Raw genomic sequence first — 24418 nt, 5'->3', positions numbered from 1 at the left:
AGTTAACTATAAATAAGAAAAGCAGAACATAAGAGGTTAGAAGTCATTTTAAACTCAAATTGGTCCTTAGGACCCTTATGATGGAAAAGAGAAAATCATGAAAAGAATTAAGTCGGTCAAATAATTAGAAGAAATATAGGATTATTTCAATTTGGTCAAGTGACCAAATAAAATCGGAGAAAAAAATTTGAATCGAGAATTAAATTAAAGAACTAATAGAAAATAAAAAAAAAGAGAAAAGGAAAGAGTTTGGAAAAGTCAAAAGTTATGACATCATGCATGATGTCATAACTAAATTAATAAATTGAATTAATTAATTTGAATTTAGGGGTCTTCCATAAGCAAAAAACGTGTAAAGGAAAACAAAAGGAAAAAAATTAGGATTTTCTTCTTCTTCTTCCATCAAGTGCCACCCCACCTTCCTCCATAAATTCTCCATGAAAGTTTTTCCCTTAAGCTTACACTAAGCTTAATTTCTCCTCACCCAACCTTAATAAACCTCATAAAAACTTCATTAGAGCTTGATATTGTAACTTGGGAAGAAGACTACAAGAAGAAAGAAGGGCTAAGAGAGAGGTTTGAAGCTTTAAGTTGAGGTTAGTATGTTAAACTCCTTATTCTTCCATTTAAATGCATGTGTGATAATTGAAATGAGCTTAGAAATTATGAAATGAAATAAAATCATGGGAGAAGGACTAAAATGAAATTTTGGCCTGGTTGATGGGAGTATGATTGGTATGGTTTGATGTGTTTAAAGGGAATTAAAGATGTTAATAAACTTACATTAGTATGGTGTTAAGATGGAAATGCACCAATTGTGATTGAATGAGTGAGTTAGGGTTTCAATGCTAGGGTTTATGAACCAAAATTTGGAGAAATGCATAAATGGCATGTTTGACCTATTGTGAAGTGAAATAATGGTCAATTATGACCAAATGGATTGTGTGGGAATGGTAGGAAATTAAACCACATTTGAAGGACCAAAACTCAAATTTTACAAGCCTAATGGATATGCCACCAATTGGAGATGAAAATAGACATAAAAGAGCACAATTTTCATTAAGGAACCATGGCAAAAAACTGACCAAAACTTGGTGAAACAATTGACCAAAGTGAGTTGATTCATTTGGTCATAACTTGAGTTAGACAGGTCAAATTGACCTGAAATTTGACCATGGGTTAGAGGGAATATAGATCTAAAACTTTCATGAAGAACATCACCCCAAATTATGCCATTAACCCATTCAGATTATTGAGCAAAATTAGGTTACCAAACCTGCAACTCTGCAGAATTTTCATTGAGCAGCAATATTTGGATGGCTATAACTCCCTCTAGAAAACTCGGATTTAGGCGATTCTTGAACCGATGGAAACCTAAGACATAGTACAACATTTCATATGAAGAAAGTGAGACCAAATTATGAACTTAACTTGATCAAATTATTGATCAAAGTTGGATCAAAAGAACCCAAAAGTAAACTTATTTTGGCTATAACTTGAGCTAAAAAACTCCGATTGAGGTTATCCAAAAATGAGAATACACTTAAGACAATAAGCAACATTTTCTATGAAGGAAGTTTTGTTAAATTCCAACAGTAGATTGACCAATGGAATAGTGCAAAAAATTGGCAATTTTGCCAAAATGACCTAAGCTTTAAACAAATGACCAAAACCAACAAGTTTGGTGACCAAAATGTGGTATGTGGGTGAAGTTGGAGTTCCCATACCTATTAAGCCTTAGAAAGTCAATAATTTGACTTGAATAGTGCGATGAATAGTAACAAACACAAAATTAATTTAACACGTTAGAGCTAGGTAAATGTGAAGTTAAGTTTATTTTGGATTTGTTTTAAGTTTTAGTACTGAAACATTGGAAAATTTCATGTTTTAGTGGAAAAAGTTTGAGGTTTGTGCACAACATATACTGTTATAATCATCTTTTGCATATCGTTTTGAATAATGTGAAATATTGGATTATGGCATTCTTATGATGTTTGATCTAAATTATTGAAAGTTATTATGTATATTTGAAAAGATAATGTTTAGCAAATTGTTAAGATAAGTTTTGAAACCGTCATGACCACATATTTGAACACCTCAATTTTGATTCCTTCTGGAGAAGTGTTGAGGTGTGAGAAGAGGATGTGAATGGATATCCATATATTTGAGCTAGCTAGCCTTGTGATATGATTTCTCTTTAGCCTCCGGCTATTGAGATTCATGTGATTTCTCTTAGCCTGAGATTCTATTTGTTTGAATGGCATGATCTGGGTTTTATGAAATGTGTTTTGATACTTTGAAATGAACTTGGTTTACATGTAAAATCTCACAATGCATGATTGTATTTAATTTTCATGTTTAGCAAAAATTTTGAATGAATGTGCTTTAAGTTTTGCATAAAGATTATTTTAGTATATTGTTAAAGTTTTATAATTTATACAAATATTTCTTTTGATGTATATATTGCACATAAATGTATGGACATGTAAATGGGTCTGTACAAAGTTTGTATAAAAGTTGTAATAAATTTTAGTTTGGACTTAATATAAATTTTAGTATGATGAATATATAAATTGTTTATCTTGAATGGAATATGAATAAATGATATTGATGATTTTGAAGGAATTATTGAACTTGTGAATTTGAGAAATTGATTGAGATTGAGTTTGAAATTTTGTTGAGAAAAATTTTTAGAAGTGCTTGTTTTCTCAAAATACGAGGAAACTCACAAAATTTTTATAAAATTTGCGGAAAAATAAAATGGGCCAAAATTTCCAACTAGCTTTCAACTTAATTACATGTTTTAAATATTTATTAGAAATGCTCACCACTTATCAAAAAGAAGAAAATTGTTTTAAAATCCCTTGTAGGGTACTTAATGAGTTATTGGTAGGTGAAGTTCGGTAGTTCATTAGGTATTCTACGGGATCATGTTATGCCTTACAGAGGGGTAAGGTGTGACATCGTGCCTAGTATTTAGCTATATAGATATATATTTATAAGTGATGTATGGGCATGCTTAAACATATAATAATATCGAAATTATAATTAAAATTAATATTTTACTCATACACTTAACTAAAGTCATTGCGGCGGCTGGGCAGAGGAGGAAGGCTGTCCCGGCTCACCTGATAATTTTAGTATAATTGTTTAATACATTTAACTCAATACAATTAAGAAAAGACAAAAAATATCCTAAGTCATGCCAAAAATCTGTCAGAGTGTCCCCTATACCTAGGACCTACCCATCCTGCAAAAGGGTTCAAAATACACTTCTATATTCACAAATCATACATCCACAACTCAATCACATCACATGGCCCCTCCTGGGCCCATCCAAACAATCAACAATCACAATGTGAAAAATTATAGTTTAGTTCTTATAATTAACCTCTTTTGTAAAAACTACTCATATGAGCTCTAAAAATTCTAAAACTTTGTCCCAACGTCCTTAGTAATATTACTAAGCTAATGCAAAAGGAATTATAACTTTCTAAGCTATCACAAATATTTTATAGATTTTAATCGAATTCAAGCAGTAGATAATTAAGAAAAAGTAAAGTTCGGGTTTACCTATGCCGATTTCGACCTTGAAGACGTGTTCAGGACGTCCAAAATGGTGGGGTAGCTTATAACCTTGACCCAATTCGAAGACTTTTTCGGTACCCTGTCTGTCCGGCCCAAAATTATATACCCAAACAACTATTGAATTTCCCCCAATTGAAGGTACCTACGCGAAGCGCACAACACGGGGGTTAGTATATAATTTTTATGAAATTTTCTAAGCTTATTTAGTGCTCGAAAAAATACTACAAAGTTTCACAGGATCCACCGAAAAACGGTATTGAAATTGGTATTGTCGCAAAGCTCTTGACGAATGGAGCACTTCGGTACTCTCGATTTTCTTATGGGGTTCACGGTTTGCGAGAAATTTAGCCCAAAAGTCAAAATGGGCTAAAACTTTCTGGATAAAAATTGGGCAAACCGCTTAATGGATTTTAGTGTCTATGGAAAGATCTAGAGGTGTAGATGGGTTTTGGCACAAGACCCGATCCAATTGGTGGCCGGATTGGCCGGAATCGGCCTGGGAAGGTGAAATGGCTCGCTACGAAAAATGAGGTTTCGTGCGACTTTTCCGGTGGCCTAGAGCGTCAGCCGGCGGCAAAGAGGACCGGGGGAGGTGCGCCGGAGTGTGGGGGAGGGCTGGGTGGCAGCTGGCCTGCGAGGGGCAGAGGGAAGAGAGAGAAAATAAGGAGGGAAAGAGGGGCTGTCGGGAACGCGCAGAAGAGAAGAAGAAAAGGGAAGTGGGCCGGTCCGATTCGATCGGTCCGATCCTGTCCGATTCGATTTAACCAGTCAGATTTAGGATACAAAAATTTGAATTTTTACTCTGTCTCGGGATAAAAACGAGGCCCAAAAATTTCAAAAAAAATTCTAAAAAACTCAGAAAAATTCGTAGAGTTTAAATATATTTTTAGTTTTGCCACGTGGTCTTTAAATTAATTTTTTTAAAATCATCAAAGTTTTATATTTTCGAAAAATTTCAAATAATTTCTCAAAATTTAAATAAAACAATATATAAATATTTACTTATAAAGTAATAAATTTAAAAATTAGGGGTATTACATTCTCCCCCCCTTAAAGAAAATTCGTCCTCGAATTTTACACAAGGCAGAATAAAAGATCAGAATTACACATTAAATAAATAAGGGTACTTGCTACGCATATCCTGCTCTGACTCCCAGGTGCACTCTTCCACTGACTGGCTCCTCTACAAAACCTTAACCATAGGGATCTGTTTTGATCTTAGCTGCCTCACTTGGTAGTCCGCTATGGCTACAGGTTGCTCCTCAAACTTTAAGTCTTCCTTCAGCTCTACTGTATTTGGCTGTAGGACATGAGAAGATCAGGTATGTATTTTCTGAGCATGGAGATGTGAAATACAGGATGAACATGAGAAAGGTTAGGTGGTAACTCTAACCGATAGGCAACTGCTCAAACTCTATCAGTAACCTCAAAAGGGTCAATATATCGAGGTGCCAACTTGCCCTTATTCCCAAATCTCATGACTCCTTTCATCGGAGAAACCTTCAAGAATATGTAATCGCCTACTGCAAACTCCACATCCCTCCGTCTGGGATCTGCATAACTCTTCTGCCTACTGAAAGCTGTTTTCAATCATTCCCTGATTAAAGGAACCATCTCTGAATTGTACTGCACTAGGTCTACATCATGCACCTTCGCTTCTCCCAATTCCGTCCAACACAAAGGAGACCTACACTTTCTGCCATATAGCTCCTCATAGGGTGCCATCCCTATGCTGGAATGATAACTGTTGTTGTAGGCAAACTCCACCAAGGGTAGCTGATCATCCCATTGACCTCCAAAATCCAAAACACACATGCAAAATATGTTTTCCAGTGTTTGGATTGTCCTTTCGGACTGCCCATCTGTTTGAGAGTGGAAGGCAGTACTGAAGTTTAACTGTGTGCCAAGTGCCTCCTGCATCTTCCTCCAAAACTGAGAAGTGAACTGGAGCCCTCTGTCAAATATTATAGAAGCAGGAACTCCATGCAATTTGACTATTTCTCGAACATAGAGCCGGGCGTACTGTGCAACAGAATATGTGGTTTTCACAAAGAAATGAGCTGATTTGGTTAGACGATCTATAATTTCCCATATCAAATCATATCACCATGTGGTACGAGGCAACCCAGTTACAAAATCCATAGTGATCATTTCCCCACTTCCATTCTGGGATAAGGAGCTATTGCAGCATCCCTGACGGCCTCTAGTGTTCAAACTTCACCTTCTGACAAGTCAAGCACTTGGACACAAAGTCTGCTATGTCTCTCTTCATGCCATTCCACCATTAGCTATCTTTCACATCATGGTACATCTTGGTGGAGCCTAGGTGGACATTTTACAGTGTATAGTGTGCCTCTAGCATGATTTCATTTCTGAGATTGTCCACGTCGGGCACACATATCCTGGAACCTTGCATAAGAGCGCCATCATTAGTAAATCCAAACTCACCACCTTCACCCTGCTGTACTCTTTCTATGATCTTCATCAATTGCTGGTCTCTGTGCTGGAAAACTCTAACTCTGTCTCGCAGGTCTAGTCTCATTGAAAAATGGGCTAATAATACCCCCTCATCTGAAAGATTTAAGATCAAACCTTAATCCATCAACTCATGTACTTTCTGAATCAACGGTCTCTTCTCCGTTGATATGTGTGCCAAGCTACCGGAATATTTTTTGCTCAAAACATCTGCTACTACATTGGCATTCCCAGGGTGGTACTGGATGGTACAATCATAGTCCTTCAGAAGCTCCATCCATCTCCTCTGTCTCAAATTTAAATCCCTCCATTAGAAAATGTACTTCAAACTCTTGTGGTCGATGTATATCTCACACACTTCACCATACAAGTAGTGTCTCCAGATCTTTAGTGCAAAGACTACAACCGCCATTTTCAAATCATGGGTGGGGTAGTTCTACTCATGCCTCTTTAGCTGCCTTGAAGCATAAGCCAATACTTTTCCATTCTGCATCTAAACACACCCTAAGCCAACTCTGGAGGCATCACAGTATATGGTATATCCTTCACCACTCATCGGTAATGTCAACACAGAGGCGGTGGTTAGACACTCCTTAAGCTTCTGGAAGCTATCCTCACAATTATTTGTCCAAATGAATGGAACATTCTTCTGAGTTAACTTAGTTAGGGGAGCTGCTATCTTAGAGAAATTGTCACATTTTACCCCTCTGTAAGGCATAACATGATCCCGTAAAATATCCAATGAACTACCAAACTTTACCTACCGATAACTCATTAAGTACCCTACCAGGGATTTTAAAATAATTTTCATACTTTTATAAGTGGTGAGCATTTTCTAATAGATATTAAAATCATTTATTCGAAGATTTAAAACTAGTAAAAATTTTTGTTACATTTTATTTTTCCGTAAATTTTATAAAAATTTCAGCAAAGTGTCATCTGTATTTTGAGAAAACAGTTCTTCAAATACCTGAAAAAAAGCACTTCCAATGATTTGTCTCAACAACTTCATCAATTTCACAACCATCCCAATCAATTTCAACATCATTTATCAATTTTCAAAATTCAACAATCATCAAAAAACTATTAATCAATTCTATTCAGATTAAAAGAAAATACTTTCATTCATATTTTATTAAAGATAAAACAATTTATATACATCATTACAAAAATTTACATCAAGAAAAATCCAAATCAAAATTTATTACAAGCTTTATTTAACTGCCCATAACCAATTTTACATGTCCATACATTTACATACATTACATACATCAAAACAAATTTTTTATAATCAGGGTATAAAATATACCTGATAGAACTTTAGAGTAGTTCGCCCCTCAATCCTCAGCAGCTCACTCTGCTGCTCCTCTAGTCTCTATATCTGCGATAGTAATAACAGCCATCGCTGAGTACTAGGACTCAGTAGTGCACAACATACTAAAATAAACTTTATGCAGAATTTAAATCATACTTATTCAAAAATTAAACTAAATATGATAAATAAATACAAAACATGATTTATATGCATTTAATCCAAACAATTTTATTTTGAAAGTCTCAAAACACATTTCATAAAAACACACAGTTATATAATGCCATTCGAAACATATTAATCTCAATAGCCAGAGGCTAAGGAGAAGTCACAACACAGGGCTAGCTAGCTCAAATATATGGGAACCCATTCTTTTTCTTCTTCTACTAGCACACACCTCAACACTTCAGCTAGAGAAGGAATCAAAATTCGAAACTGATTTCTCCCACTAGTCATGCTAGTGAGGTGTTCAAATATATGGTCATGACATTGTGGTTTCAAAACTTATCTTAACAATTTACTAAACATTTATTGTCATTTCAAACATCACAAATAAACTTTCAACAATTCAAAGCAAAAGCATAATACACATTTTATGCACTTTATAAATGAATTTTTAAGCATATTGATGTTGTGCACAAACCTTATACGAGTCACCTCTTGGCCTTGACTCGATCCCTCGGGTTCTTTCCCGGTATTTTTTTCCACTGAAATACACAGTTTTTCAGTGTTTTAGTATCATAACTTTTCATAAATCCAAAAATAAATTCAAATTCACTTTTACCTAGCTTTAATATGCTAAACTTGACGTTCTTTAAAATTTGTGTTTCGGAGTTACTATTCACTACACTATTCAAGTCAATTTGTTGACTTTCTAGGGCTTAATAGGTATGGGAATTCCAACTTCACCCACATACCACATTTTGGTCACCAATTTTATTGGTTTTGGTTGTTTTCTCAAAACTTAAGTCTTTTAGGCAAAATTTCAAATTTTCAATTTTGGTGTCTTATGTTGCACTGTTTCATTAGTCATGTTGCTGTTAGAATTTGACTAAGTTTTCTGCATTGAAATTGTTCCTTAATGTCTTAACTTTATTCTCCTTTTTGAATCACTCCATTTGGAGTTTTGCAGCTCAAGTTATAACCATTTGAATCATGGCTGTCGGATTGGACTTACCCAGATTTTCTGGGCACCAAATTGGTTCTGGCAGTTTTAGGTCACCAACTTTGGGTGGCTAAATGACTTGGTTAAGGGTATAATTTGGGTTTGTATTCTTCATGAAAGTTTTAGGTCTATATCTCAGCTTTCCACTGGTAAAATTTCAGGTCATTTAGACTGCCTAGCCCAAGTTATGGCCAAATGAACAAACACTGTTCATTTAGTCATTTTTGTACAGGGCAGAATACCTAAGTCTGGATTTGGTCAATTAGTTCACTAGGTTTTAGTCACTTTTTGGACATGATTCCTGAATGAAAAATGTGTCATTTTGTGTCTAGTTTCATTCGCAATTAGCCTCACACCAATTGGACTTGTAAATTTTCAGTTTTGATCCCTGAAAGGGACCTTGGTCATGCTGCCTGCAGAATGCCCATAACCAATCCGAATTTCCATTTGGTTCCAACACATGCAACACACCACAATTGGTCATACATGACCATTTCTCATCTCAAACAAGGTCAAACACACCATTTGACCATTTCTCCAATTTTTGGCTTTCAAAACCCTAGGTCCAAAACCCTAACTTACTAATTTTGTTACATTTTACTAAATCAAAACATGTAAACACAATCACTTAACTCATTAAAGCTCATGTTCTCCTTTAATTCAATCAAACTCAAGCAAACCCTAGTTCACCACTTGATTGCCAAAAATTATACTTTTCAAATTCACCCATAATTTTCTTCAATTTCTTACTTATTTGATCATCTTTAAATTAGTTTACAAGGAATACATGAAAATAATAGATCAATGGGCACTAACCTCTCTTAGGGAAAATTTTCAAGCTTGTAACTTCCAATTCCTTTCTTCTTTATGCTTCCAAGTAATTCCTCAAGAGGTTAGGAGAATTTTTTATGAAGACTACTAGGTGTTTTAAGGTGAGGACTTACGAGAAATCTAGTGAGAAGATGAAGAAAATGTGTAGAGAGAGAGATGAGAGGTGAGCCGGCTATGGTGAGGAAGAAGAGTGTTTTTTTTTTCTTTTCTTTTATGACTTTTTATCCTTTAGGAAGACCCCAAAAATTATTCAAGAATTAATTTTTTTAATTATAATGTTTATTGCATCATGCATGATGTCATGAATGATGTCATCACTTTTCACTTTTCCTTTTTCTTTTTTTTTCTATTTATTTTTCTATTAGTTCTTTAATTTAATTCCCGATTCCGAAATTTTCTTTTCTCCAATTTTATTGGACAGTTAGGTTAGGAGTCAGCTCTAGGGGTGAATTGATCAAATTGCCCCTCACTGGTTCGACCCGGTTTGTAAATAATTTAATATTTCTTCCGGATCCCTGACCTAATTATGTGACCGGCTTAACAATTCTTTTTCGTGGTTTTCTCTTTTCCACTATGTTCCCAATAGTCTTAAGGACTGCGGTGTCACATTTTACGGTTTGAAATTTGAGTTTAAATTGACCTCGCAATCCTTCCCGAGAAGGTCACCCATCGCTGTGAGTCTCGGCTCATTTAACCTCTTATGTTCTATTTTTCTTATTTATACTTAATTAATTGACAATTACTAATTATTTGTGTTTAAAGCTTATCTAATTGTCTTAAGTTTAGTCGTAATCTTCTTACTTGTCTGGACCGACACCTGTCATCGAAATAGTGAAATATACCAGGCTATGCAAATAGGGGTGTTACAGAAATCCTGTACAAAGCGTCCATAGTATCTAGCTAGGTCTAGAAAACTTCGCACCTCAGTAACTGTTGTAGGCCTAAGCCAATCAGTTACAACTTCAATTTTCTTGGGATCCACTTGAATGCCTTCACTAGAAATCACGTGTCCCAAGAATGAGATGCTTTCTAGCCAAAATTAACATTTTGAAAATTTGGCATATAGCTGGTGCTCTCTCAAAGTCTGCAACACCATCCTCAAATGTCAAACGTGTTCTTTCTCAGTCCGAGAGTATACCAAAATGTCATCTATGAATACGATGATAAAACGGTCTAGGAATGGCCTGAACACCCTATTCATCAAGTCCATGAAGGCCGCTGGTGCATTAGTGAGTCCAAAAGACATTACTAAGAACTCATAATGACCATATCTTGTCCTGAATGCTGTCTTGGACACATCCTCATTCCTGATTCTCAACTGATGGTAGCCTGATCGTAGGTCTATTTTGGAAAAGAATCTAGCCCCTTGGAGCAGATCAAATAGATCATCAATCCGAGGAAGTGGATACTTGTTCTTCACAGTCACCTTGTGCTGTCTATAATCAATACACAATCTCAAGGACTTATCTTTCTTTCTCACAAATAGAACAGTAGCGCCCCAGGGTGAAGTGCTCGGATGTATAAAACCCTTGTCCAAAACCTCCTGTAATTGCTCCTTTAGCTCTTTCAATTCTGCTGGTGCCATCCTGTAAGGCGGCATTGATATGGGGTTTGTACCCAGCACAACATCAATGCAGAACTCTATTTGCCTTCCTGGTGGCAACCCTGGAAGCTCCTCAGGGAAGACATCCATAATTTTTCTGACAACAGGAACATTTTCAATGTTAACACCTTCTACAGATGTATCTCTCACCAATGCCAAATACTCTTGACATCCACGCCTCAACATTTTTCTAGCACTAATTGCTGACACCAAATTATATGGAGCCATCCTCCTATCACCATCAAAGCTAAACTCTTCCACACCAGGTATGTGGTAATACACCTTTTTGTTCCTGTAGTCTAAAGTAGCATAATGAGTTGCTAACCAATCCATTCCCAAAATTACATCGAAATCCATTACTGGTAGAGAAACCAAGTCTGTTGGGAGGATCCTTCCATCCACTACTACTGGGCTACCCGAAAAAATCACATCCACATCTATGTTGTCACTAAGTGGGGTAACTACAGACAAAGGGCATTCTAAAGTTGTAGGGTTCCTACCCAATCTCATGGCAAAAATAGGGGAGACAAATGAGTGCGTAACATCCAAATCTATCAAAACACGAGCCTCATAGGAATATACTAGAAGAATACCTGCCACAATTGTATTGGAAGCCTGAGCATCATGGTGGGTCAAGGTGAAAACCCGAACTTGACCCCTTCCCTGTGTTGTAGAACCCTGATATTGACTCTACCTCCTCACCTGCCTCCAAATCCACGTCCTCCTTGTCCTCAGCCCTATTGGCCACTGAACTGACTACCTGCCATGCTATAAGCACTAGGATACAACTGACTAGGAATATTTGCAATAGAACCCTGTGACCCCATCTGTGGCTCGCTGAACACTAAACATACTCTAGCAAAGTGACCATGCTGGCCACACCGAAAACATACTCCTGAACCCATCATACAAGGTTCTGAATGTCCTCTTCCACACTGCATGCAAGGTGCCAAGGAGGATCCCGAACAAGACCCAGAACTACTATAATCTGAACAGTGACCACTGTTGGATCCGTACTCTGGTCTGAATCCTCGAGATTTGTATTTAAAACCACCATTCTTGTTGCTTCTACCTCTTTTTATGTAATGACTTTGGCCGCCACTATCCGGGGTACCCGTGTAGGGAACACCTGAATAACCCTTTGCTTTATTCTTCCTTGCCCTTCCACTGTCATCTCCTATATAGCAAATCTCAATCTGTCGAGCTCGATCAACTACCATATCAAAAAACTGATCAGAAATCATGGTCAGGTTTGCATACCTCCTGTCCAGCCCTTTTATGAACCTCTTTACCTTCATACTTTCTGTAATCACTGCTGTGGGGGCATACTTGCTCAATTTCAGAAATTCTGTAGCATATTTATCTATGGATCTGCCACTCTGTCTTAAGGCCTCAAAGGCCCACTATTTTTGATCTCTGAAGCTTTTTGGCACAAATCTATTGATAAATAGTTCCACAAACTGAGTCCAAGACAAACCTTCAATCCGAGTTAATATGTACTCATTCACCAAATTGCCTAGGCACAGGCCCCATGACATGCTGCACACACCCTATAAGCCTCCTATCAGTCAACTGCAACTCTATCCCTGTCTGTTTGTAGGAATCCAAAAATCGATAGGCATCATCTGACACATCATAAGTACCAAGCATCAACTTCTTGAAATTAATTATTTGTTTATAAGGTTCTCGTCTTGGTGCGGTGGACTGCTGCTATTGGGGAGGGTGAACCATATACTGTGCCATCATATCGATGGTTATCTGCAATCCGGCTAAGGTAGCTACCATTGGGTCCATGGGACCCTAAGCCATAAAAGACTGATCATGAACTGGTGGCAGCTGCTCTTCTACTTGAGCAGCTCTAGGCCTCCTACCCAGCCTCCTCGGGGCAGGCGCATCATCCTGTGTCGACACATCTTCAGGCACATCCGGTTCTAGTGCAGTGGTAGCTCTTCTGCTTTTACGCATTTTCCTGAAATTCAATAACATTAGCCCATAAAAATTCAAAACGGCATATTACACAGCTCTATAGACTCATATTTACACACAATTATACAAAGCAGAAACTAGAAGTAAAGATGACAATGCAAGGATGAATGTGGACCCTATTCTCTGCATGTGACTCCTATTAGACTCTTACTAATACTTTAGATATTTTTTCCCAATGAATCTGGAGCCTAAGCTCTGATACCACATTTGTTACGACCCAACCTATGGGCCAGGCTGACACTAGGATCTAGGCCAACCTAAAACCCTCGAGGCCCGTAGTAAACCTAATTATTCCTCAACCCAATCCTAAGGCCCATTTGGGCCCAATTTCAAGAATTCAACCAAATAGAGTTCGGTCATAAAATGGACCAAATAACGGGGAGTTTTTGACTCGCCCGACTTGTAAATACAATATACAATAATTTGGGGAGCTCAACTCACCCTCCATATAATAAAAATGTCATAACTCAAATGGGAGCTCAGCTCTCTCATTCAATCCCATCACGTATACAGCTAATAATTTTATAGGTCTAACATAACTTTTATATTACAGGCCCAAAATAAAAATAAGTACTTCTAACATATGCAGAGTCTAAAATTTAACTCAATTGGACAAAATACATTAAATACTATTAATAGACCTACGAAGAAGAAGAGCAAGTTGGCCACAACAAATAATTTTCCTATAGCTTGGAAAAATAGATGAATAGGAGTGAGCGTTCGACTCAGAAAGTAAAATACCAATTTCAATCATAATCTCTATAGCTATCTAAAACTAATGTACCCCGTAGAGTGATATGCAACATCCTCATAAATTTTTCATACAATTCATATCACAACAGCAAAAAGGCAATTTGGAGCACTCACACACCCAACACTGTCAAACAATACATATATGGGAGCTGATCCCCTATACAGCCCTCTTAATCCAACCTCTCCCAGCGAGTGTCTCTCAAGCTGGACTTTCGCTTAATAAATCAAATGCGAGGTCCTAGTGAGTGTTTCTCAAGCCGTGTCTACCCGTCCTATCCATATCCCACACCACACACACGCCAACGCACACACACTGCTCCAAATTATCGCAAACAATATCCATAACACTTCATCAGTTTAAAAATGCAATATACATCATGCCTAGTATTTAGCTATATAGATATATATTTACAAGTGATGCATGGGCATGCTTAAACATATAATAATATTGAAATTACAATTAAAATTAATATTTTACTCACAGATTTAACTGAAGTCACTGCGGTGGCTGGGCGAAGGAGGAAGGCTGTCCGGCTCACCTGACAATTTTATTACAATTATTTAATACACTTGACTCAATACAACTAAGAAAAGACCAAAGATGTCCTAAGTCATGCCGAAAATCCGGCAGAGTCTCCCCTATACCTAGGACCTACCCATCCTACAAAAGGGTTCAGAATACACTTCTATATCCATAAATCACACATCCACAACTCAATCACATCACATGGCCCCTCCTGGGCCCATCCAAACAATCAACAATCACAATGTGAAAAATTATAGTTTAGTCCTTATAATTAATCCCTTTTGCAAAAACTACCCATATTAGCTCTAAAAATTCTAAAATTTTGCCTCGCGGTTCTTAGCAATATTACTAAGCTAATGCAAAAGTAATTATAATTTTCTAAGCTACCACGAATATTTTATAGATTTTTAATCAAATTCAAGCACTAGATAATTAAGAAAAAGTAAAGTTCGGGTTTACCTATGCCGATCTGACCCTGGAGATGCGTCCGGGACGTCTGAAAATGGTGGGGTAGCTTATAACCTTGACCCAATTTGGAGACTTTTTCGGTAACCTATCTGCCTAGCCCGAAATTGCAGACCCAAGCAACTGTTGAATTTCCACGAATTGAAGGTACTTACGTGAAGCCCACAACACGGAGGTTAGTATATAATTTTTACGAAATTTTTTAAACTCATTTAGTGCTCAGAAAAACACTACTAAGTTTCACGAGACCCATCGAAAAACGGTGTAAGAAAATTTTGAAATTGGTATTTCCGCAAAGCTCTCGACAAATGGAGCACTCCAGTACTCTCGATTTTCTCATGGGGTTCACGGTTTGCAAGAAATTTAGCCCAAAAGTCGAAATGGGCTAAAACTTCCCAAACAAAATTTGGGTAAACCGCTCGATGGATTTTAGTCGGAAAAGGTAGAAGTGGTGCAAATTGAAGATAAGTTGAGAGAAGGGAGATTGAGATGGTTTGGTCATGTGAAGCGTAGACATACGGAGGCTCTAGTTAGACAAGTAGAGCATATTAGGTTAGAGGATAGAAAGAAAAAAAAGGGGTAGACCTAAATTGACTTGGAGGAGAGTAGTACAATATGACTTAGAAGCATTACACATTTCTAAGGATTTAACCCAAAATCGTTTAGAGTGAAAAAAGCGAATCCATATCACCGACCCCAAATCTTTGGGATAAAGGCTTAGTTGAGCTGAGTTGAGTTGGTGTCTATGGAAAGCTCTCGAGGTGTAGATGGGTTTTGGCACAAGATCCGGTCCCATTGGTGGCCGGATTGGCCAGAATTGGCCCGGGAAGGTGAAACTGCGCATTGCGCGAAGGGGAGGTTTCGCGTGACTTTTTCAGCGGCCTAGAGCATCAGCCAACGGCGAGGAGGGGCGGGGGAGTGCGCCGGAGTGGGGGGGGAGGGCTAGGTGGCGGCTGGCCGGCTAGGGGAGGAGGGAAGAGAGAGAAAACGAGGAGAGAAAGAGGGGCTATCAGAAACGAGCGGAAGAAAAGAGGAAAAGGGAAGTGGGCCGGTCCGATTCGACCGGTCAAATACGGTCTGGTTCGATTCGGCCGGTCCGATTCAAGATATAAAAATTTAAATTTTTACTCTGTCTTGGGATCGAAAACGAAGCCCAAAAATTTTGAAAAAAATTATAAAAAACTCAAAAAAATTCGTCGAGTCCAAATATATTTTTAGTTTCGCCACGTGGTCTTTAAATTAATTTTTAAAAATTATCAACGTTTCATATTTTTGGAAAATCGAACTCGATTTCTAAAATCTGAAAAATTTCAAATAATTTCACAAAATTTAAATAAAACAAAATATAAATAATTACCCATAAAATAATAAATTTAAAAATTAGGGGTGTTACAAAAAAAATTATTATTTTGTGATTTGAGAAATTTCTTTGTAGATTAAAATTTTTGTCATTATGATTTATCCATTGGATGAAAGAATTTTTCATTGTTGATGGAAAGAAGGAGAAATGGATTAAAAAGAGGGGGAAGAGACAAAGATGATAGAAGAATAAGGTTTGGGTGGGAAAGAAAACTTTTTTTTTTCTTGAGAAAATAGAAGATGACAGGGGTAGAGGTTGATGGTAAGGGTATTAAGGTACATCAGATCCCGGGTGTAGTGAGAAGTATGCAAGGGTGTAGAGCGTTCACCGAAAGCGACGCGCCATGCTGGCTCCCGGGTGTGGTGTTAAGTGAGCAAGGGTTCCCACATCATGGACGGGTGTGGGCAAAGAAGTTAGTCCATAAGAAAGATAGTAGAACAGATAGTAGAACAAAACACAAGACAGACATAGAAAACAATAGAAGATATCATAGAAGGAGACCAATTAGGAAGGAACAGGATAGGAGGAGGATCAGGCTTGGTACTTAAAATGTTGGATCACTTACAGGAAAATTAATGGAGCTTGTGGATACCTTGGAAAGGAGAAGAGTGAATATTGCTTGCATTTAGGAGACTAAATGGGTAGGAGAGAAAAGCAAGGAAGTGGGTAATTCAGAGTACAAATTGTAGTTTACCGAAAATGAGAGAAATAAGAACGAAGTGGGCATAATCATAAACAGGACATTAAAAGACGCTGTAATAGCTGTGAAAAGACTAAGAGATAGAATTATACTCATAAAACTAGTACTAGAAGGAGAAATAATAAATGTAGCCAGTGCTTATGCCCCACAAATAGGACTAGATAGTGAGAGTAAACAAAGGTTTTGGAAAGATATGGATGATTTAATGCAAAGCATACCGAATGAAGAGAATGTTTTCATTGGTGGACATTTGAATGGACATGTAGGAAGTGACAGGCAAGGTATGAGAATGTTCATGGAGGTTTTGGTTTTAGCAGTCAAAATGAGGAGAGAAAAAGCATCCTGGATTTTACTATGGCATAAGACCTAATACTAGCAAATACCTACTTCATAAAAAGAGAGTCACATTTAGTGACTTTCAATAGTGGGCAACATAGAAGCCAAATCGACTTCCTATTAACCTGGAAGACAAATAGAGCTCTATGCAAGGTCATTCCAGGAGAGGCTTTAACAAATCAACATTCGTTAGTGGTCTTGGATGTCAAGTTTAGGAACAATTCAAGTAAGGTCAAAAGAAATAGTGTAGCTCGAACAAAGTGGAGGAGTAAAGCAAGTGAAGTTCAAAAATTAGCTTCTCGAGTCCGAAGCATGGAAGCTGGATATGGAGGCCAATGATATGTGGATACAAATGGCATCAAAGATTAGAGAAGTAGCTAGAAAAGTACTTGGAGAGTCTAAAGGACATAGACCACCCTCAAAAGAGAGATGGTGGTGGAATGAGGAAGTACAAAAGACAGTGAAGAGAAAAAGGGAATGATATAAGAAATTACCTAAATGCGATAATAAGGAGGGACATGAACAGTACAAGATAGCAAAGAAAGAGGCAAAAAAGACAGTTAGTCAAGTAAGAGCACAGGCCTTTGAAAAGTTATATGAGAAACTTAGAACTAAAGAAGGGAAAAAAGATATTTATAGATTAGCAAGGAGGAGAGAAAGGAAATGTCAAGATCTCAATAAAGTTAGGTGCATTAAGGATAAAGAAGAAAAAGTGTTAGTGAAAGATGAGGGCATTAAAGAAAGATGGAGAAATTATTTTAATGATCTCTTTAATAATAGTCAAAATGGTAATAGCGTGAATATAGACTATAAAATAATAGAAAAGAATGTGAATTATACTAGAAGGATTAGATCTTTAGAAGTAAAGGAAGCACTTAAGAGAATGAAAGTGGGTAAAGCCTGTGGACTCGATGGAATACCAATTGAAGTGTGGAAGTGTTTGGGAGATATGGGAATGGCATGGTTAACTAAATTATTTAATAAGATTCTAAACTCAAACAAAATGCCTGATGAATGGGAGAGGAGTATTTTAGTTCCTATTTTTAAAAATAAGGGAGACATACAGAGTTGCTCAAACTATAGGGGAATTAAACTCATGAGCCATACTATGAAGTTGTGGGAGAGAGTTGTGGAGCATTGACTACGTCATGATACTTCTATTTCTCTCAATCAATTTGGCTTCATGCTCGGTCGTTCAACTATAGAAGCGATCTTTCTCATTAGAAACTTGATGGAGAAATATAGAGATGTGAAGAAAGATCTACACATGGTTTTTATTGATTTGGAGAAGGCTTATGATAGTGTTTCAAGAGATGTCTTATGGAGTGTGTTAAAACAAAAGAGGGTATCTATTAGGTACACATAAGTGTTGAAAGATATGTATGAAGGAGAAACTACTATTGTACGCACAGTGGGAGGGGACACAAGAGATTTTCCGATCTCAATTGGATTGCACCAAGGATCAGCTATAAGCCCCTACCTTTTTACATTAGTTTTAGATGAACTGACGAAACATATACAAGAAAGTATTCCTTGGTGTATGATGTTTATGGATGATATTGTTCTGATAAATGAGACGCGAGAATGAGTCAATAGAAAGCTAGAGCTTTGAAAAAGTACTCTAGAATCAAAGGGCTTTAAGTTAAATAGAACGAAGACAGAATACATGCATTGCAAGTTCAGTGAAGGCCAAACTAGTGACAGAGAAGGAGTTAGTTTGAATGGAGTGGTACTGTCCTAAAGTAATCACTTTAAATATCTCGGCTCAGTCCTTTAAGTAAATGGGAGATGTGAGGAGGATGTTAGTCATAGGATTAAAGCCGGATGATTGAAATGGAGACGTGCTACGGGAGTTTTATGTGATCACAAGATTCCCAATAAGTTGAAAGGAAAATTTTACCGTACAGCCATACGACCACCTATGTTATATGGTAGTGAGTGTTGAGTACTGAAGGAGTCGTATGCGTCTAAGATAAGAGTTGTAGAGATGAAAATGTTAAGGTAGATGAGTGGTCATACTAGACTAGATAAAGTCCATAATGAGAGTATTAGAGAAAAGGTAGGAGTGGTTCCAATTGAGGATAAGTTGAGAGAAGAGAGATTGAGGTGGTTTGGTCATGTGAAGTGTAGATATACAGAGACTCTAGTTAGATAAGTAAAACACATTAGGTTAGAGGAAAAAAAAAAAAAAAAAAGGTAGACCTAAATTGACTTGGAGGAGAGTAGTACAATATGACCTTTCTGAAGATTTAACCCAAAATCGTTTAGAGTAGAGAAAGCGAATTCATATAGCTAACCCCAAATTTTTGAGATAAAGGCTTAGTTGAGTTGAGTTAAGTTGTATTATCATAAGTCTATAAATTCATGTATGATGGGTGTAATTTGCCTTTTTTTTATAACAATTTATTTTTATGTTTGATTGAGTAATGACTCTCTATAAATTATAACAAATTAAAAAAAATGAGAACATTAACTATAAGACATATAATTATAAATCACAATTTGGTCTTTCTAAAAACTTTTCTATTTGCTAATTTAAAACTGCGAGCAGCCCAAGAAATTGCTTCATCATCCAGCTAGCTTGGGAGCTGAATCCATCTCTTTTTAACTACAAAAGTGCAGCTTACAGGCCTAGAGCAGCAGGCCATTGAACATATATTCTGGTCCATGATCCATTTGGATTAGGAATCCTCCAACTTTTTCGTTCAGCATTTGATTATCCCTTGCTTCAGCAATGGATATTCATTTTAATGTTTTTAATGAACAAACTCTTAAGTTAATCTTTTTTAAATATCACTCAGCACCATAGAACTCTTGGCTAAAATGCCAAGATTATGTGTCATGGACTTAAATAGAATGGAACTTGCGAAACTCATTCTCATTTTAGCAGGTAACATAACAGGAAAACTGATTTGGGTAAGAACTATCAGCTATGGATCCCCTTGAAATTACAAAAGAAATAAACGAAGGGAACAATTATAATTCCATGTCAACCAGTCGACCAAAAATGAGATGCAACTTTGTCAATGAAGATGATAGAGGCCCGTTTTTCTCTATTCATGTTTCTGTACAATGCATATGCACATAATAATAATAATAATAATAATAATAATAATAATAATAATAATAATAATAATAATAATAATATTTCTCAAAAAACAAAAAAAAAAATCCCAGAAGTATATTCCATTTAAAATTGAACCTACCAGTGATGTATTTATTGTACAAGCGAGAAAATCCCAAGCAAAGCAATCATCAGTTACCCCAATAAAAAATCCAGGATCAACCCATCATTTCCTTCCCTATATACCATAAATAATTCCCAACACAAGCACGACACTGATCAGTCTGAGGATAACATACCGGACCTAAAGAAAGGCATCCTCCTCTTTCAGACAGATTCAGAATGGTTAAAGAAAGTTTACTTCATTAAATGTCAGAGCTGTGCATCACATTATCTTGATATGCCAACCATGAATGGCATTAAATTCACGTTAAGTAGAATCTGACATCCACCAAGAAAACGTTGCACAGAAAGTAGTAGCATGTGAGAAAAATTAGTCTGAGGAGAGAAAATGATGGAACCAAAACGAGCAGAGCAGACTCCCGAAGATTAATAATGCAAGCAGAAAGGATTTCATGTCACTTTTCCACTTCCCAGCAATGAGACCATGGATAATTTCCAACAATAGTAAAAGAGTTCAACATCCAAGGCTTTTCATTATTCTGTCAAGCCTTTCAATAACAACTGCAGGAGAGGCATATGATCCATTAAGGTTGATGGCATGGTACTCCAACCCTTTCCACTGGGCAATCAATTGAAAATGTGGGCGCCTAAACTGGCGGCTAATGATCTCTAATATTATTGTTTTTGGTGTTGCAGAAACTATATGAGTGAGACCTGCACCATGAGCACCAATAATAACTGAAGCCTCTTGAATGGCCCGTATTTGCTCCTTCATAGGCATGTGCGCAAACAATCCATTGACAAGATTCACTTTGCACTCCAGATGATTAGATGCCCAACTCTGCAATGAATCAAACACTTCTTGTTCATTGCTCAGTCTTGATTCAACTTTACCACCATGACGTGGATGGGCTAAATAATTTTGGCGTCTGACAAAGAGGACATTATGACCTGAAACAGGCTTTTCACCACCATGTCTATTGACAGAGAAGCCAAAAGCTGTTCTAATCATTTCACCAAACTCAGATAATCGGGCTGTTTTTTTGTCATTAGGGTTTTGCCAAAGATCACGTGCTGATGCTCCCTCACAATTTATATCTTCACTTAGTCCCTTAAAGAGTGCAGTCTCATATCCCAAAGGAGCAAGAACAACATGGCGAAAACAAACCGGACCACTGAAATTTTTAGCATATCTAAGACTTGAAAACAGTGCAGTCCATGTTTCTTCCAAAGGTGCCTGAAAAATTTCAGGTATGTCAGCAGGACCAGCAAAGCTTCTAACAGAGCTAAACAAACTTGGAAGAAAAAAAGAAGGGCATGGGGGTTGGTTTTACAAAAATGCAAAATCCTAAATACTTGAGTCTCAATTCAAAGAGTTCAGTTATGAGAAAACCCCTGCTGGAGTAGCTTCATCCAGGCCATATTCCCCAGTTATGGGGGAAAAAAACAACCAACAAGAAAATCCCAATTGAGTGAATAGACAGTAGTCATTCAATGATTCGAAAGATGGAGAAACTGCTGCATAAAGACATTTTATGTCTAATACTCCATCTGTCCCACAAAGATAGACTCACTTTTCCTTTTTTATCTATCCTAAATTATAGGCCGCTTCCCTTTTTGAAAAAGTAATTTTTTTTATTAACTTACAAATATGCACTTGTTTAATGTGCATTAAAAAGTAAAATATATCAGTTCCAAGAATAATTTAGTAACATGAATTATTTAATTTTTAATAGAGCAATATGAGTAGAGGGCATATTAGGAAAGGAGTAAATCAAATTTACTACTTTAATCATATTAACTACATTTCCTTAATCCATAAAGCAAGAACATAATATGATGAATAGCTCATGAAGAGGAAAAAATATCTACTGGCATATAAGCTAAGGCATTTTTGAATTTTGTCTAAAAAGACAATGGAGAAGAGGAGAACAAAGAAACAACTATGCTCTATGAAACAAAATAAAAGGCAACCTCAACAAGTCATTCAAAATAGGGCCCTTCTAAGACCGAACAATAAACTTATGTAATAGAAGAATAAACATGTTCAGATCACTAGAGAGGTGGTAAAGTGTCTTAAATTAGACTAGTTATTGCCTTACTGGTGTAAGCAGTATTAGATGCCAATGCCTCATTGGTCAAAAGAAAGTTCAAAGGCAGAGAAAAAGGGTATAGCAGCTCCACATGGAATTCATAGGTTTAAATCAAACATGTCTAGGAATTGGATTATCCAAGCATTCAACTCCCATGTCAGTCTATATCCTGAAGGTTTTGAGTTCTCTTTTTCATGCATTCATGTTATCTGCTATCAAACATCATTTTTTTCTCCACGTAACAAAAAAAAAAAAAAAATTAAGCTCATTAAGCAAAATAGAGAGTACATACTCTGCAATGGCCATCCACAAAAACCAAATGAGGACGATAAGGCAATTCAGTGACTCTAGAAGAGACGTATGCACTGAACCAATCTGTAACCGTGTGAAAAAGATTTGCATATTCAAATCGTGTGACCAGAAGTGTTGGCTCCTCAATCCACTGTAAGCAAAAGTATTACTGTCAGAAAAGCACAATCAGAAACTGGAAAGGGAAAATAATCAAATTTATTTACATTTACATCTTCCCTAAAAATACTTAAAAGCCAGCTAATTATCTTGATTCACAATTACGATTGCATTAAATTGCTTCCAGATAATCGGAAACTGGACAGCTAATCACCAAATCAATAATCATCACCATTCCTTAAATCACCTCCAAGGATCTAGTAACACAAAAATTACTCAGCTAATTAAAATTCCTGACATAGACAATCTCCAGTTCCTCAAATTCACAAACCACAGCAATTCCTAAATAATATATATATAAAGCTAATTAGAATCAAATATTAAAAACTTAATTCAAAATCAAAAAACCCTAACCTGATCACAGTGAAATTCCTTATCATCCACGACACGAATTGAACCGATCAATTCACGCATCGTGTGCCTTTTAATCTCGCCTTCTGGGACATAATTATCCAAGAAATCTCCTTGAATAAGATTTTTACCTTTCCTTCCAACCCCTAGAACCTCAAAGGCACCGTTTTGGAACTCAGGCAACTCCTTGTCCTCCGTTCTCCCAATGACCTCCTCTATCATCTCCCCCCCTTTGGACATCTGTATCCTCTCGGGCACCATTCGCACTCTTCCTCCCTCGCATATGGAGCTCTGAAGCGTCTCGCTAAAGAAGCAACGGAACCATCCGGAAGATCCTCCGGTATTCGCAGGGAGGATGTCGATGCGGCGAGAGAAGCCGTTGCCGAAGTAGGCCTCGCAGGAGCGGAATGGGACATTAGAATTCTGAGTCCAGGGGAGGTAAGAAGGCAGTATCGGCCACGGCTTAAGGTAATTATTATTGTTATTGTTATTATTATTATTATTATTCTGGAGGCGGCGGTGGAGGTGGTCCGTCCGGGAAGGCGGCTGGTGGTCGGACTGCTGGTGGTGGTAGTAGGAGGAGAAGTAGATAAAGAAAGAGATAGAGTTGAGAGCGAATAGGGAGAGAACGATCTTGAAAAGCTTTGACTGAATCCTGTTCATGGTTTTTTTTTTTTTACAGGAAAAAGAGATATTTTTTCTTTTTGGATTTCGTTTCTCTCTCCAAAACCAGGGTCAATCTCGCGCGCGCTCTCTCTCTCTCTCTCTCTCTCTAAAAACTCCAAAACCCAACTAGATCATTTCAGCTGGGTTTTAATTCATCTTCTTCCGGGGTTCTATTTCTGCAATGGTTGGTAGATGTGAGGTAATCCCAGTGGTGTACTTTGGGTTTTCTGGCTAGCCTCACCAATAGGAATGTGACGCGTGGAGTTCTACACCTCGGATTCGTTTCTCGTTGGTACTTCCTACCTTCTGGATTTTCGTGGGAAAGCGACAGAAAATTTCATGAAATATATGGAATTACAGAGTGTTAAAAATATATTGAAAAATAAATTCATTTATATAATCAGAATAATAAATTACTTGGTAATAATAAATTCAAAATTAAATAACACAATTATGAGAATAAATGATAAACAAGAATTATCTCAAAGTAAATATAAAAAAAAAACGTTTAGTTTGAATTTAAAACAATGGAATAAATTCATACTGATAATGT

The 24418-nt window shown here is 37.0% G+C and overlaps 1 protein-coding gene across 1 annotated transcript; it reads right to left on the bottom strand.

Annotated features, from left to right (window-relative positions):
* Nucleotides 1–20262: 20262 nt before the first annotated feature.
* LOC110633648 (beta-1,2-xylosyltransferase) lies at nucleotides 20263–24092 on the bottom strand. Its single transcript, XM_058136257.1, has 3 exons — nucleotides 23203–24092; nucleotides 22673–22822; nucleotides 20263–21524 (listed from the first exon to the last, which is right to left on the bottom strand). The coding sequence occupies exons 1-3, from the start codon at nucleotides 23860–23862 to the stop codon at nucleotides 20802–20804; spliced, it is 1533 nt and encodes a 510-aa protein (XP_057992240.1). The 5' UTR covers nucleotides 23863–24092; the 3' UTR covers nucleotides 20263–20801.
* Between the last annotated feature and the right edge of the window lie 326 nt (nucleotides 24093–24418).

This window comes from Hevea brasiliensis, chromosome 15, assembly GCF_030052815.1.
Source record: "Hevea brasiliensis isolate MT/VB/25A 57/8 chromosome 15, ASM3005281v1, whole genome shotgun sequence".
Taxonomy (NCBI): Eukaryota; Viridiplantae; Streptophyta; class Magnoliopsida; order Malpighiales; family Euphorbiaceae; genus Hevea; species Hevea brasiliensis.
The sequence above is the reverse complement of the archived record's forward strand: the minus strand, read 5'-3'. Positions and strand labels throughout refer to the sequence as shown.